Source organism: Schistocerca nitens, chromosome 9 (assembly GCF_023898315.1).
Source record: "Schistocerca nitens isolate TAMUIC-IGC-003100 chromosome 9, iqSchNite1.1, whole genome shotgun sequence".
Lineage (NCBI taxonomy): Eukaryota > Metazoa > Arthropoda > Insecta > Orthoptera > Acrididae > Schistocerca > Schistocerca nitens.
In genome coordinates, this window is record NC_064622.1 from 353,443,747 (window position 1) to 353,459,354 (window position 15,608).

Sequence of the window (15,608 nt, forward strand, 5' to 3'; positions counted from 1 at the left end):
ATATATATATATATATATATTAAAGACTGTAATTTCAAGCTTGAAGATGTTTAACTGGTTCTTAAGAGGGTTGCTAGTCAGGCCTTCAGCCGTGAAACAGTTTTAAATTATCACTATTGGGACCTTCAGCCGAGAAACAGTTGAATTTGTTAAGATTCAAATGGCTCTGAGCACTATGGGACTCAACTTAAGAGGTCATTAGTCCCCTAGAACTCAGAACTAGTTAAACCTAACTAACCTAAGGACATCACACACATCCATGCCCGAGGCAGGATTCGAACCTGCGACCGTAGCGGTCTCGCGGTTCCAGACTGCAGCGCCTAGAACCGCACGGCCACTTCGGCCGGCTGTCATTAAGGCCTTCAGCCGTGGAACACTTATTAAATTATTGTTACCTTTTATTTGTTGTTGTTCCCAAATAAAGTGTATGTGATTGATTACGGCCCCGTCCGCAATCGCAGCCCAATCCTGTCTTCCTTGGTACCAAGTCTCACTATACATATGTAAATAACTGAAAAGTATAATGTACTAATGAAAAAAGATCGACAGCTACGGTGGCGAAAACGAAATGCTACTCAGTGGGAATGAAGTTCAGAGATAGGGCAGCATTTTTCACACGGTAAATACTGCTCATATGCGCTGTGCCGAAGGGAGGGAAAGGGGGAGGACTGCTTTGCCGCTCCCCGCTTCACCTCTCCCACGGCGTTGCGCGGCGCGACAAACTGTGCCACAACCACACCACCACGCGATCTGGCACAGACGCGAGTCGCGTCACTGTCGTGTGGCGGACCAATCTGAGCGGTCCCACTTGAACCAGTTAAGTAACAAAAATGCGCGTTGCCCTGTGCCGCACCACACACGCTATGCGCGTCTCAGTTTGCGTCTAGCGAAATGGACTATGGGGCGTTTATTCAGCAGCAAAGGTAATTTATGGGGTCCCATGTAATTGTAACAGGACAGTTACTAAAATTAGAAGGAAGGTCAGCGTTGGCCGTAATTTTGATGGTTTATTAACAGCAAAATCGATTTATTGTGATCGTTACTGCTAATAACTAGACACCAGTGCCAACGAGCCTTAATTTGTACGCTAAAGCACTGAAGGTGATCATTATGTGATCTAAAATCGATTTTTGTTAATAAATCATTTACATTACGGCCAACGCTGACCTTCCTTCTAATTTTACTTATCATATTGTCGTTTTGCATACAGCACTCTATGGAGTCGCCAATCAAGGACAGTTATTGTTTACAATATATACACTATCAGATCAAAAGTATGCGGACACCTATTAGTGAACATTAACATACGGTGTGTGCACCCTTCGCCTACATAATAGCTTGAACTCTGCTAGGGACACTTTTAGTGCGGTGTCTCAATGTCTGTGTAGGAATGGCAGCCCATTCTTCCTCAGGAGTCGAAACTAGAAAAAAATGGTGACTTGGGACGCTGTGGCCTCGAGCGAAGTCGATGTTCTAACTCAAGTGAAAAGTGTTCCATTGGGCTCATATTGGGACTAGGGACAGGAGAGTCTATTTCAAGAATGTCGTTGTCTACAAACAATTGCCTCACGGATGCTGCTTTATGACAGGGTGCACTGTCATCCTGATACAATCAGTCACCGTCTCCGAACTGTTCCTCTATTTCTACGAAGATAGTATCTGTTCTTTCGGAGGTGTCCGAAAGAACAGATACCATCGGTGACCGTGCAGCGCGTTAGAGTGAAATTACAATTAAATCAATACAATGAAATGAATACCCTTAGCTGCATACAGGCGTTGATATACAGATACCATCTTCATATATATACACTACTGGCCATTAAAATTGCTACACCAAGAAGAAATGTAGATGATAAACGTGTATTCATTGGACAAATATATTATACTATACCTGACATGTGATTACATTTTCACGCAATTTGAGTGCATAGATCCTGAGAAATCAGTACCCAGAACAACCACCTCTGGCCATAATAACGGCCTTGATACGCCTGGGCATTGAGTCAAACAGAGCTCGGATGGCGTGTACAGGTACAGCTGCCCACGCACCTTCAACACCACAGTTCATCAAGAGTAGTGACAGGCATATTGTGACGAGCCAGTTGCTCGGCCACCACTGACCAGACGTTTTCAATTGGTGAGAGATCTGGAGAATGTGCTGGCCAGGGCAGCAGTCGAACATTTTCTGCATCCAGAAAAGCCCGTACAGGACCTCCAACATGCGGTCGTGCATTATCCTGCAGAAATGTACGGTTTCGCAGGGATCGAATGAAGGGTAGAGCTACGGGTCGTAACGCATCTGAAATGTAACGTCCACTGTTCAAAGTGCCGTCAATGCGAACAAGAGATGACCGAGACGTATAACCAATGGCACCCCATACCATCACGCCGGGTAATACGCCAGTATGGCGATGGCAAATACACGATTCCAGTGTGCGTTCACCGCGATGTCGCCAAACACGGATGCGACCATCATGATGCTGTAAACAGAACCTGGATTCATCCAAAAAATGACGTTTTGCCATTCGTGCACCCAGGTTCGTCGTCGAGTACGCCATCGCAGGCGCTCCTGTCTGTGATGCAGCGTCAAGGGTAACCGCAGCCATGGTCTCCGAGCTGATAGTCCACGCTGCTGCAATCGTCGTCGAACTGTTCGTGCAAATAGTTGTTGTCTTGCAAACGTCCCCATCTGCTGACTCTGGGATCGAGACGTGGCTGCACGGTCCGTTACAGCCACCCGGATAAGATGCCTGTCATCTCGACTGCTAGTGATAGGAGGCCGTTGGGATCAAGCGCGGTGTTCCGTATTACCCTCCTGAACCCACCGATTCCATATTCTGCTAACCGTCATTGGACATCGACCAATGCGAGCAGCAATGTCGCGATACGATGAACCGCAATCGCCATAGGCTACAATCCGACCTTTATCAAAAAGTCAGAAACGTGATGGTACGCACTTCTCCTCCTTACACGAGGCATCACAACAACGTTTCACCAGGCAACGCCGGTCAACTGCTGTTTGTATATGAGAAATCGGTTGGAAACTTTCCTCATGTCAGCACGTTGTAGGTGTCGCCACCGGCGCCAACCTTGTGTTAATGCTGTGAAAAACTATTCATTTGCATATCACAGCATCTTCCTCCTGTCGGTTAAATTTCGCGTCTGTAGCACGTCATCTTCGTGGTGCAGCAATTTTAATGGCCAGTAGTGTAGTGAAGGCTCACCGGCCATTTGTCCATCTTCTGTGCGGATGCACGAACAATGCCCGAACTCTTACGGGAATCGGTAACGCCGTGAGTAATGAGCGTAATTGGCAGGGGCACTACGAATATAGTGTGGGACAGTAAGTTGGGAATGTGGGTCTCACGGGAGGCGTGCCAGAGGTAAGTCCCTGCAGTCGCACTATCCACTGTGTCCTTGGTGGCTCAGATGGAGATACAAGAATATGACGTGAAACATCTGGGGTCTGTTATAAAGGAAGATCTTTAACTCCCTATGGCTGCGTTTAGAAGTCTAGAACTCACAAAAATAACAAGGCAGTGAAGGAGTTTGCGATGTCGCTGTTCGGGACTGCTCTTCTGTCCACGTAATTTACCCTGTAAAGAACACACATCAAGGATTTACTGGATGATTTATTTGGGTCTGGGAAATGATGATGAGGAACGTCAGGCTGCAGAAGAAGAAAATGTGCATGCTGAACTGTCACCAGTTGAAGGTGACAGTGAAGGTGCTAAATGTGTGTTACTGCTAAAGACTGAATATGATTCATTCTTTGAACGCTGTAATTTATGACTGCAATTATCTGACACCTTATTTATGGCATTTCATTGTAAGCTAGCCATTTTTGTTACTGTTTTTGTAGAATAAAAAAAAAAAAGATGGATAGAGCGTCTGCCATGTAAGCAGGAGATCCCGGGTTCGAGCCCTGGTCGGGGCACACATTTTGACGTATATCGCCTGTATGCAGCTAAGGGTATTCATTTAATTGTATTGATTTAACTGTAATTTTGTTACTCGATTGTACGCAGACCACAGTGTTCTTAAACGTGTTCATATCCTTCGGCATTTAACAATTTCTTTTTCGCAATAAGAGAACTACGCCGTAACCACGAGAAACACCACACACCACAAAACCATCGCCCCCGCACTTCAAATGAGGCCAAATAACGGCTTGCAGCCATTAACCGAATCCAAACCCTACCAGCGGGTTTGCATAGGGTACAGTGTGATTCATCAATGCAAATCCCTCGTTTCCAGTCATCCTCAGTTTATTGGCGTCGGACTTAAGCGTCGTTTAGCTCAAAAATGGTTCAAATGGCTCTGAGCACTATGGGACTCAACTGCTGTGGTCATAAGTCCCCTAGAACTTAGAACTACTTAAACCTAACTAACCGAAGGACAGCACACAACACCCAGCCATCACGAGGCAGAGAAAATCCCTGACCCCGCCGGGAATCGAACCCGGGCGTCGTCGTTTAGCAATCACTACAGAAATTTGTGGCTTACTGGGAGATACTCGACCATCGTACCCCATTCTTTTTAACTTGCTACGTGCAACCACTGCAGCTGGACAGTCAATATCACTATTTAACACGTCTGTGATTCCTTACGCTGATTTCATGCATTTTTTCAACCACTCTCCGCAACGCTCGACGGTCCCTGTCTGTCAGTGCCGAGGAGCGTTCAAAAAGTAACGCAACACATTTTTTCTCTGCCAGTTTCGGTTGAAAGAGTGCGAAATTTGTTATGGCACATGATGGAATATTCGCACTTCAGCGCCTACACTTTCATGAAGTTCCGATAGGTCGCGGCGCTGTACGTAGCTTTCAAAATGACGTCTGTAACGGAGGTGTGTTCCAGGCAGAGAGCCGTCATTCAGTTTCTTTTGGAGGAAAGCTGGAGCGTCGCAAGATATTCATAGCTGCTTGCAGAATGCCGATGTTGTCCTGGCAGTGAACAAAAGCACGGTGAGTCGCTTGGCGAAGCGACTAACATCATCACAAAAAGTTCACGTCAAACTACAATCTCTCGCGCACTGGCTGGTAGAAGACAGCTGTGACTCTTGCAGTGCTACCCTGGGGAAACGACTTCAGCGTGTTCGTCGTCACAAAAATGCAAACGAACTTCTTCTCCCTGACAAAGCAAGCCGTCATCCAAGTCTGTGCATCCGAGAGCAGCTCACAAAACTCCACTGGACTGTTCTTCCGCATCCACCATACAGTCCGGATCTCGCGCCATCCGAATTCCGTCTGTTTGGCCCATCGAGAGATGCACTCCGCGGTAAACTGTAGATGATGGGGATTTTATTTTATTGATTCAGGACGACGCAGGCTCCGACGTCGACCAGCTGAGTGGTACAATGCGGGCTCAATCACTCACTCTCATCTTATACTTTCCCCTCTTTGGGGAAGTGTGTGGGGGAGTTTGTAGCCTTTCGTCTTTTACTCCTCTGTGTACTTGTGTGTGTGATTTTATCTGTGATTTTTTGGTGTCTGTGAAATGTGATGAATGTTCTGTATGTGTCTGGTACTTGCATGAGGTTGGCGTGATGTTTGGTAGTATGTGGGAGGGAGCAGGATTAGGGACTGGATATTGGGATTTTCTCTTCGACTTAGTCGTCGAAGATCGTCATTGGGCGTTTGTGCTTATCGCTAGGGAGTGGATGAGAACGTTTCCTGATCTGGAAGAGCCCTCATAGAAGGCCCTTGCCAGATCTTGGAAACGCTCTCTAAGGAGTGGGATTTCAGCTGGGGCGTGCAGATCATCGGTAGGGAATCCGAGAGGTAGATGCAGTGCCCTCCTGAGGGCGCGGTTCTGCGGCCTCTGGAGTTCGTCCAGGTGCTGCTTTGCCGCGTATCCCCAGACATTCTGGCGCAGACTTTCCTGTGGACTTCCTCTATGTGGGGTTTCCACGTAAGGCGAGAGTCCAAGGTTACGCCAAGGTACTTGGCGGTTCTGCGCCAGGGGAGTTGGTTTCCGTTCAGGTGAAGGTGGAAGAGGGGTGGGGGAGGGGCGTTGAGGAGGTTCGCGCCTTCCGAGCCTCCGGGTAATCAGCGTAGCCTGCGTCTTTTCAGAGTTGATGGTGATGTGCCAGTGACGGGCCCAAGTTTCTGTGCCATCTAAAACCCTTTGTAGCCTACGGATGACCAGTTCCTTGTTCGCATTTCTCGTGTAAAAGGCTGTGTCATCTGCGTACTGTGCGGTGTGCACAAGGGGGGCCGTTGGTGTATCCGACGTGTACAGGCTGAACAAAACGGGTCCCAGGACCGATCCCTGTGGTACCCCAGCATGAATAAGCCTTTTGGCGGAGATGGCAGTTTCTACTTTTCCAGAGACAATTATGCCCGTGAGACAGCTTTTGATCTGGTTAACTATGCTCCTGGGAAACCCTTGTGTGTATAACTTGTAGAGTAGCCCTCAATGCCGTACTGAGACGAAGGCTTTGGCTACGTCTAGTAGCACTATCCCGTAGTAGCCTCTGTGGTCGAAGCCCTCTGTGGCTGCTTCAACCACTCTCATAATCTGTTGTGGGGCAGAGTGGTTCTGCCGGAATCCGAATTGGAAATCCGGCAGAAGTTGCTCTCTGGTGATATGTTCCTGTATGGGTATTAGCTGGAGGCGCTCATAGATCTTGCTGAGAATTGGCAAGAGGCTAATAGGCCTGTAGTGCTGCGGGAATAGAGGGTCTTTCCCTGGTTTGTGTATCGACAATGCGGGCATGCAGCCCATCCAATCAGGTGGTGTAAGGCGATGACGTTGAACGCGAAATATGTTCAAAAATAGATTTTTCTAGTTTAAAGATTGGAGAATAATACGGGGTATTATAATCCTGAATAAAACCAATCTGCTTTCAGAAAAAAGAGTTTTGCGTTACTCATCGAACCCCCCCCCCCTCCTCCCTTCGTAAGTGCCTGGCTTGGTTTAGCAGTGGATGTTCCTTCGCGTTTCCGCTTCACAGTCACATCACTAACAGTCGACCTGGACACCTTTAGGATGATTGAAATGTCCCTGATGAGTTGTTCAATGACTAGTCGACGTTCGAAGTCTCTGAGCCCTCTTAACTAATCCATTCTCTTGTTACTGCATCTCTGCTGACAACACGATAGTCCCCGACTCCGTCCTTATCACAATGGGGTGTCGCGATACTTCAGATCAGACAGTGTTTTAGGTGGGGAGAGAGAGAGGGGGAGAGAGAGAGAGACGGCGGGCCGTACTCACCGCCCACGATTACGGTGCCTCCAGAGCCCGCGCCCTTGCCGCCTGCGGAGGCCCTCTGGTGCTGCTCCAGCGAGTGCGCCAGCTTGGCGAACGCCCACTCCCTGCAGAAGAAGCGCTTGCTGCCCCCAGCGGGCGGCGCGTCGCCCACGCCGCCCGCAGGCGCCGCCCCCACAGCCGCAGTCGCCACCGCAGCAGCCGTGTTGCCCTCGGGGGACGACATCTCACTGGTCTGCAGCCGGCGCCATGGCAAAACAGGTACCGTCGCGTGTCAACACAGCTCCCCAACTGGAAGGTTTCTAGACTCTCCCCCTCCTCGTAACCACCTTAAAAGAATAACACAAAAAACACGCCTCTCTCGGTAGCAAAAAAGTGGTGTGTTATTAACTGGCGCTTGAGTTACTCTACACAGCTCTTGAGACGGATCGAAGTATAAATATACTGTGGACGACAATTTGCGGTGAACAGGTATATTCCCTATGGTAGTCTTCAACGACGCTAATTACTATCACTTAGATATAAACGAGGAACTTTTCTTGCTGTGTCTTTCCCACTGATCACGACAGTCTGCAAATAACCGTGACTGAGAACTGAGGGAACGCTCCTCTCACGTCCAGTTATTTGAGGATCCTGTCCACACTAAGGCCACTAATTACTCTAAGACTCACAGCACCTGAAGTGAATGGTAGGCCATTCGGTAATACTGCCTGACACTTGGGAACTTATCTCGACTACTGCTTTGGCTATAAACAGGTAACTGCGGGAGCGTCAAAACAAATGTTTCTCTCTCTCGATCAGCCTTGACACTTCCCTAAATAGGTAAACGCTTTGGTATTGTGGGTAATTCGCGAAGCACTCCGCCTAGAATCGTGTTGTCACGAAAGACGCGAGAGTCCACGCTCACTAGGCTCGGGCAGACACCTCGCCGCTCGGTGAGGTTCCGGACAGGTGTCGACCAGATGGTCGCCTCTGAGACTACGTCCCGCAGAAGAGCCCGGGTGGACCCAGCGCCGGGTCCGTGGAGCAGAGACACGGCAGAGGAGACGGCATGCCCCTATCTGGGGACGCGGCAGCATCGGGCGGCGGGCGAACTGCCGCCGCTGCAGCGATGTGTTGTCAGGGCACAGGCGTTGCTGGTCGCGGCACGCATCAGTTCGGCATCCATCTTCGGCAAAGTAGTCTTCAGTGGCACGACGTCATCACGCCCAGTCTGAAAAGAAGGAAGATTCCACTAAAAACACGCGCTGACATCAAGGTTCTCTACTCCAACATTCACAATAAAAATAAACTCTGAGCTGTAACCTGTAATGTACTCAAGCAAATGCTACCTTAGGAATTCTGCGATACCAGGGGAGATCGGTATCTTCATTTACAATAAATAAATTCATATTGCACGTATTTAAAACAATGCTGAATTATTTTAAATAATCTTTGTAAATTCATTTCTATTAATTTTGCTAAACGTCTACCAGTGATTCTCTCCGTCGAACATATTGAGGGGGGTAGGACGTCTACATCTACATCTACATTTATACTCCGCAAGCCACCCAACGGTGTGTGGCGGAGGGCACTTTACGTGCCACTGTCATTACCTCCCTTTTCTGTTCCAGTCGCGTATGGTTCGCGGGAAGACGACTGTCTGAAAGCCTCCGTGCGCGCTCGAGTCTCTCTAATTTTACTTTCGTGATCTCCTCGGGAGATATAAGTAGGGGGAAGCAATATATTCGATACATCATCCAGAAACGCACCCTCTCAAAACCTGGCGAGCAAGCTACACCGCGATGCAGAGCGCCTCTCTTGCAGAGTCTGCAACTTGAGTTTGCTAAACATCTCCGTAACGCTATCACGGTTACCAAATAACCCTGTGACGAAACGCGCCGCTCTTCTTTGGATCTTCTCTATCTCCTCCGTCAACCCGATCTGGTACGGATCCCACACTGATGAGCAATACTCAAGTATAGGTCGAACGAGTGTTTTGTAAGCCACCTCCTATGTTGATGGACTACATTTTCTAAGGACTCTCCCAATGAATCTCAACCTGGTACCCGCCTTACCAACAATTAATTTTATACGATCATTCCACTTCAAATCGTTCCGCACGCATACTCCCAGATATTTGACAGAAGTAACTGCTACCAGTGTTTGTTCCGCTATCATATAATCATACAATAAAGGATCCTTCTTTCTATGTATTCGCAATACATTACATTTGTCTATGTTAAGCGTCAGTTGCCACTCCCTGCACCAAGTGCCTATCCGCTGCAGATCTTCCTGCATTTCGCTACAATTTTCTAGCGCTGCAACTTCTCTGTATACTACAGCATCATCCACGAAAAGCCGCATGGAACTTCCGACACTATCTACTAGGTCATTTATATATATTGTGAAAAGCAATGGTCCCATAACACTCCCCTGTGGCACGCCAGAGGTTACTTTAACGTCTGTAGACGTCTCTCCATTGATAACAACATGCTGTGTTCTGTTTGCTAAAAACTCTTCAATCATGCCACACAGCTGGTCCGATATTCCGTAGGCTCTTACTTTGTTTATCAGGCGACAGTGCGGAACTGTATCGAACGCCTTCCGGAAGTCAAGGAAAATAGCACCTACCTGGGAGCCTGTATCTAATATTTTCTGGGTTTCATGAAAGAATAAAGCGAGTTGGGTCTCACACGATCGCTGTTTCCGGAATCCATGTTGATTCCTACAGAGTAGATTCTGGGTTTCCAAAAACGACATGATACTCGAGCAAAAAACATGTTCTAACATTCTACAACAGATCGACGTCAGAGATATAGGTCTATAGTTTTGCGCATCTGCTCGACGACCCTTTTTGAAGACTGGGACTACCTGTGATCTTTTCCAATCATTTGGAACCTTCCGTTCCTCTAGAGACTTGCGGTACAAGGCCGTTAGAAGGGGGGCAAGTTCTTTCGCGTACTCTGTGTACAATCAAATTGGTATCTCGTCAGGTCCAGTCAAACGGGACGACTTGGAGCAGGAGAGGTACGAGAGGACATTTTAGCTTCCACTGTCTATACTTTTACGAATAACTTCATAAAACTTTGTCAGAATGGCCAGAAAGGGTTCAGGATTTACACTCATTGCAGTGGAAGTTCAAAAATATAAGAAAATTATTTTTTTTTAAGTTTAAAAGTTGACATTTTTTCACTTACCATTGGCTGCATTTGTTGCTATAGGTACACTTTCCTTCATAAGTAAGGGAGCTTCTTCGATGAATTTTGCACAGCATACAAACCATACTTACAGGTGTATGAAACTCTAGAATTTTCCAAATCTATTGAAAACTGTGGTAATAATTGAGATAATTAACTATAAAATTTGAGTTTTTTCTGAACACGAAGTTTAAAATGTAACAGCACATTCATTTTTTCATAAATTAAATAATTTCTAGAGTTTCATACACCTGTAAGTATGGTTTGTATGCTGTACAAAATTCATCGAAGAATCTCTCTTACTTATGAAGGAACGTGTACCTGTAGCAACAAACGCAGCCAATAGTAAGTGAAAAAAATTGTGTAAGTTCACAAGCAAAAAATAATTATTTTTTAATGTTTTTGAACTTCGCCGGCCGCGGTGGTCTAGCGGTTCTAGGCGCTCAGTCCGGAACCGCGCGACTGCTACGGTCGCAGGTTCGAATCCTGCCTCGGGCATGTATGTGTGTGATGTCCTTAGGTTAGGTAGGTTTAATTAGTTCTAAGTTCTAGGGGACTGATGACCACAGATGTTAAGTCCCATAGTGCTCAGAGCCATTTGAACCATTTTTTGAACTTCCACTGCTATGAGTGTGAATCCTGAATCCTTCCTGGTCATGCTGACAAAGTTTTATGAATTTATTCGTAAACGTATAGACAGTGGGAATTAAAATGTCCTGTGGTGTCTCTCCTGCTCCAAGACGGCCCGTTTAACGTCCTACCCCCCTTAACTCTCTGCTTTTTACAGTATCTCTGTTCTTCGCTGTGTATGGACTTGGCGGAAAGTGGTTGTAGATGGGAGTCGAATAGTTTCTGATGCTACATAAAGCAAATGTAATGTACGCTGCGTTCGTTCATATTGTGTCGTCATAATATGCGAAATGTTGCAGAATACAGAAGTTTAAAAGTTCAAATACTCGACAGCATTCAGTACATCGAGAATTTCTTTCCGTGTCTGAAGAGGACCATCGGACATTATTCAGCCTCTACGGAAGACAACGAAGCCACCTTCAAAATAAACTAAGTAAAATTTCATCTTTTCATGTGTGGATCTGTCCTTCGATGCAGTTCACTTAAAAATGACAACGCGTAGTTTGAGTGTAAGTAATTGAATGTACAACATTGAGTAAGGACATTACAACCATTAGATACCCTCTCCTTTACATTATATATGTAGGAAGCTAGGAGGAGCAGGTGAGGTAGAAAACTTGATACTGCAATTAAAAGTGGTTTTACTGTGTACTTAACTTTGGCTGGTATGGTGTCTTTCTTTCTTGCTTTGAAGACAAGTGATTGAGTATACAGCACTGAAGAGGCACAACATAACCCTAAGATATCCTTTCCTCTACATTTGATAAGTATGGTGTCTGCTCTTCCTGTCATGGTATGTAATACGTAAGCCTGACGGCATATCGATCTTTCGGTGCAAAATGCACAATAATGTCCGACGTCTCGCGGGAACACATTAGGGCTGCGAGCGAAGAGGAATAACAGATAGGGGGGACTGCTCTGTGGTGTGCAGCATATGGTGATTTTCGTCAGGTGGCAGACGTCAACGGATAGCCAAACGGTTAAGACGCTCGATCGCGTGAAGCAGGAAATCTTGGTTCGACTCGCAGTCCGGTACAAATTTTCACTTGTCGCCAACGAGTTATTTAAATGCAGCAAAAATAGGAAATTTATTTCTTGACACTTTGTTCTAAAGGCACAACATTCCAACCGACACACATATGAGTAAAGAGATCATGACGACCGAGCGAGGTGGCGCAGTGGTTAGCACGCTGGACTCACATTCGGAAGGACGACGGTTCGATCCCGCAACCGCCCATCCTGATTAGGTTTTCCCTAAATCGTCTCAGGCAAATGCCGGGATGGTTCCTTCGAAAGGGCACGGCCAACTTCCTTCCCCATCCTTCCCTATCCGATTACCTCGCAGTTTGGTCTCCTCCCCTCAAATCAACCCAACCCCAACGTCATGATGATTGCCCACCGCCAGACTAATGCCGCCTGGTGGAGTTGCGTGGACGTGACGCAGTAAGGAAAGTGTATAAACGGAGTACAGACGTATAGGGAATCATTCCAGCAATGATACGTTGCACAAAACGGGGAAATCGGCTGATATTGGCTACTCTGTTCTGGGTACGAGCATCTCATAAACGGCGGAGCTGGTCGGCTGTTCGCGTGCTACTTTTCGCGAGTGTCTGAGGAAAGTGGTTGGAGGATGGTGAAACCACAAACGAGAGACAAGGTCTTGGACATCCACGAATCAACAAACACAGTGATAGGAGATATCCGCTCTGAAAAGCAGGACAGGAGGCGTTCTGTGGGACATCTGATGAGAGGCTACACTGCTGGTGAAGAAACAACTGTTTTGGAGCTCGGCGTTCAGAACACTACAGTCGAATATGGGACTCTGCAACAGGTGACCCCTATGTTGACCCAACAACGTCGTCATTTACGATTGCAGTGGGAACGTGATCGTCCAAATTGAACGATGGATTAATGGAAACGTCTCCGCTCCGAAGGTGGTGTGAGGCGAGTATCGGTTAAAAAGAGACAGGGAGCAGGCGAAAGATAGCGGATAATGGACACAGGAGAGCTAGTAATAGGTGGAAGGATGTGAGTAACGAAAATAAGTACGAGATGGAGAGAGATGCCTATGGTAGCTGACGAGAAGAAGGCGTGAGAGAGAGCTGAGTGTTTTGGAATAAGTGGTTCGTCAGGAAAGAGAGAGAGGGCGTGAGTAATATGGGAGTTTACTATTTTTGTTAAATCCAGCAAAAATTGCTGATAAATACACATCATTAACTTCCCATTTCACTGACGCTCTTTACTCATTTATGCAAATCCTAATTTATACAAAATAGTACTCGGTGGAACTGAACTGCTCCAAATAGTGCAACACACCAACGTATCTCCCATCGCCAGAATATGCGACTACAATTTTTTTCCTTTATTGTACAGGTAATGTCATAATTGCTGCTGCTATGTAGCTAGCAGATGAATGAAGTGACATCAGGCTTAAACAACTAAACGCGATGAAACCTTGTTGGTCGAGTGACGAAAGAGTAGTGTTGTTATGAACAGCTGCGCGCCTGGCTGGTTGTACACGCCGCGTGACAGTGCCGCTGTGCGGGTTGCCGCTCGATGCAGCGCCAGGCGTCAACCCCACGCGACATTGTCTGGCTCGATACGACTGCCCCGTACTCGGTAGCGTCTCGCGTCACACAGCGCACTCGTGTCTCTCTGCGCGGCAGCCACCGGTCGGGACGGAATACAGCACTACAGGACTTACCCAATGCTCTGTCATAACTCCCTAATAAACAGACTAGGAGGTACCATTCTGTCATCACACGTCATCCACGATTTCGTTTGCCACATGTCTTCCCCATTGCTAGATTAACGTGGCTGTTTCACCTAATAACGTTCCTGACAGATACTACTAGGGATTTCTGGCTCATGAGCAATTCCATTGACTGGTCGCCTATCTCTCCACAGAATTATCTGAATGATAACTCTTTCGCCATTTGATTGATTATTAATTTCCTTCTAGATATACTTCTAGAACTTCCATTTTGGAGCCGTTTTCAAGTGATTCATTATTGTATTTCAGAAATTAGTTACATTTCATGTCATAGTACATCACGGCTACAGCCAATTTTTCGTCACTTGTATTACAGTATAATTACCATTCCCCTTGTCCTGTTCCTTTCATCTGTGATTCAGCATATTTGTTATTCGACCTTACAGAAATCATCTTGTTAACGCCACTTACATGGTTTGTTAGAGAACCAAGTGCAAGCATCATGTAGGCTGTCAAAAATTTGTACTGAAGCCCTCCCTCAAATTCTCCTGAAATTCTGTGAAGTTGAGAAAGTAAACATTGAAGCTGTGAAGCTACATCATGAATCGTGCCCGAATGAATCGACCGCTTTCGGTGTTCAACTGAGTTGGTGAATCCATTTTTATGCACAATGTTTCGGATGCCGACATCGCCGCATTCCTCAGGTCGTGCGGTCTGTGTTATGTGTATTCCAACCTGACGGTGAAGTCTTGTTGCTGGTGGGCCGCTGTTTATAGGCGAGTTCGACTCCCAGTGCCCGCTACGCTCTTTGATTCTTATTTGTTTTTCACAGATTGCACTGTTATTTCGTGACGCACCCACGCTCTTACCGTTTCCCGGTTCTAGTGGATGAAATGCCCTGCGATATCTTAATAAATTGAGTGCTGGTCCCCAAGTATTGTTCAAATTGAAAACTCCGCCACTCTTCATTAAGTTTTCGGATGTCTAGGCCACTAGTACCTATAACAACACAGCTCAAAACACCTGAGAAGATGACTGGACCATTCCTCGAAATACCGTAAAGAAAATGGAACTTATAACTCGGCTGAACACCCTAAAGCACCCTATTAATCAAACGCGACGGAAAACATGACAGATCCCAATTTGTTTGACAACACTACCGTCCAGGAAAAGGAGGTTTTTAGGTTAGAGTCTCGGTGGGGTACACGGTTCAAATAGCCTAGAAATATGAAAACATGGAAAATTCCGCAGAAAGGTGTATAAGAAACTGAGATACATAGCAACCTACGACGCCAACCGAAGTTTGCGTAGTCCGACCAGGACTCGATCCGCTATCTGTTACCAGGCACGCAGTTTACCGCTAGGCCATCAGGATTGACATGAAAACGCAATAGTATGTACAGCATCAAATTATTAGCGAATGCTGTCAAGAAATCCCGCGCCATGTGTAATTCCTTGGAATGAGTTGGTGATTTCGGAAGCACGGCCACTAGGATGTGTAGATTACTAGTGTAGTGGACTGTTAAGGCAGCCATTCCACCGTGAAGTAGCCGAAAGGGCACGCGTCAACTCACGCCGTCTGGCGTTAAGTCTGGAACAGGATTCGTAATGAATGTGATAAAGAAAAGAACGTAGCTACTAGAACACTTAACTTTTATATCGTCCTTTGGTATACAGCATTCTTGATGATACAAGTGAGACTATCCTGAGATACATGCAATGGTACAAATGGTTAATGGCGCCTTGCTAGGTCGTAGCCATTAACTTAGCTGAAGGCTATTCTAACTGTCTCTCGGCAAATGAGAGAAAGGCTTCGATCAGTGTAGTCGCTAGCAATGTCGTCGTACAACTGGGGCGAGTGCTAGTACGTCTCT

The 15,608-nt window shown here is 46.6% G+C and overlaps 1 protein-coding gene across 1 annotated transcript in view; it reads right to left on the reverse strand.

Moving 5' to 3' along the window:
• LOC126203883 (ankyrin repeat domain-containing protein 50-like) overlaps positions 1-15,608 on the reverse strand; it is a 520,870-nt gene that overhangs the window by 153,306 nt on the left and 351,956 nt on the right. The window contains exon 3 of the mRNA XM_049938265.1: positions 7,219-8,425. Within this exon, the coding sequence (XP_049794222.1) occupies positions 7,219-7,438 (220 nt within the window). The 5' untranslated portion in view covers positions 7,439-8,425. The remainder of the gene's footprint in view (positions 1-7,218; positions 8,426-15,608) is intronic.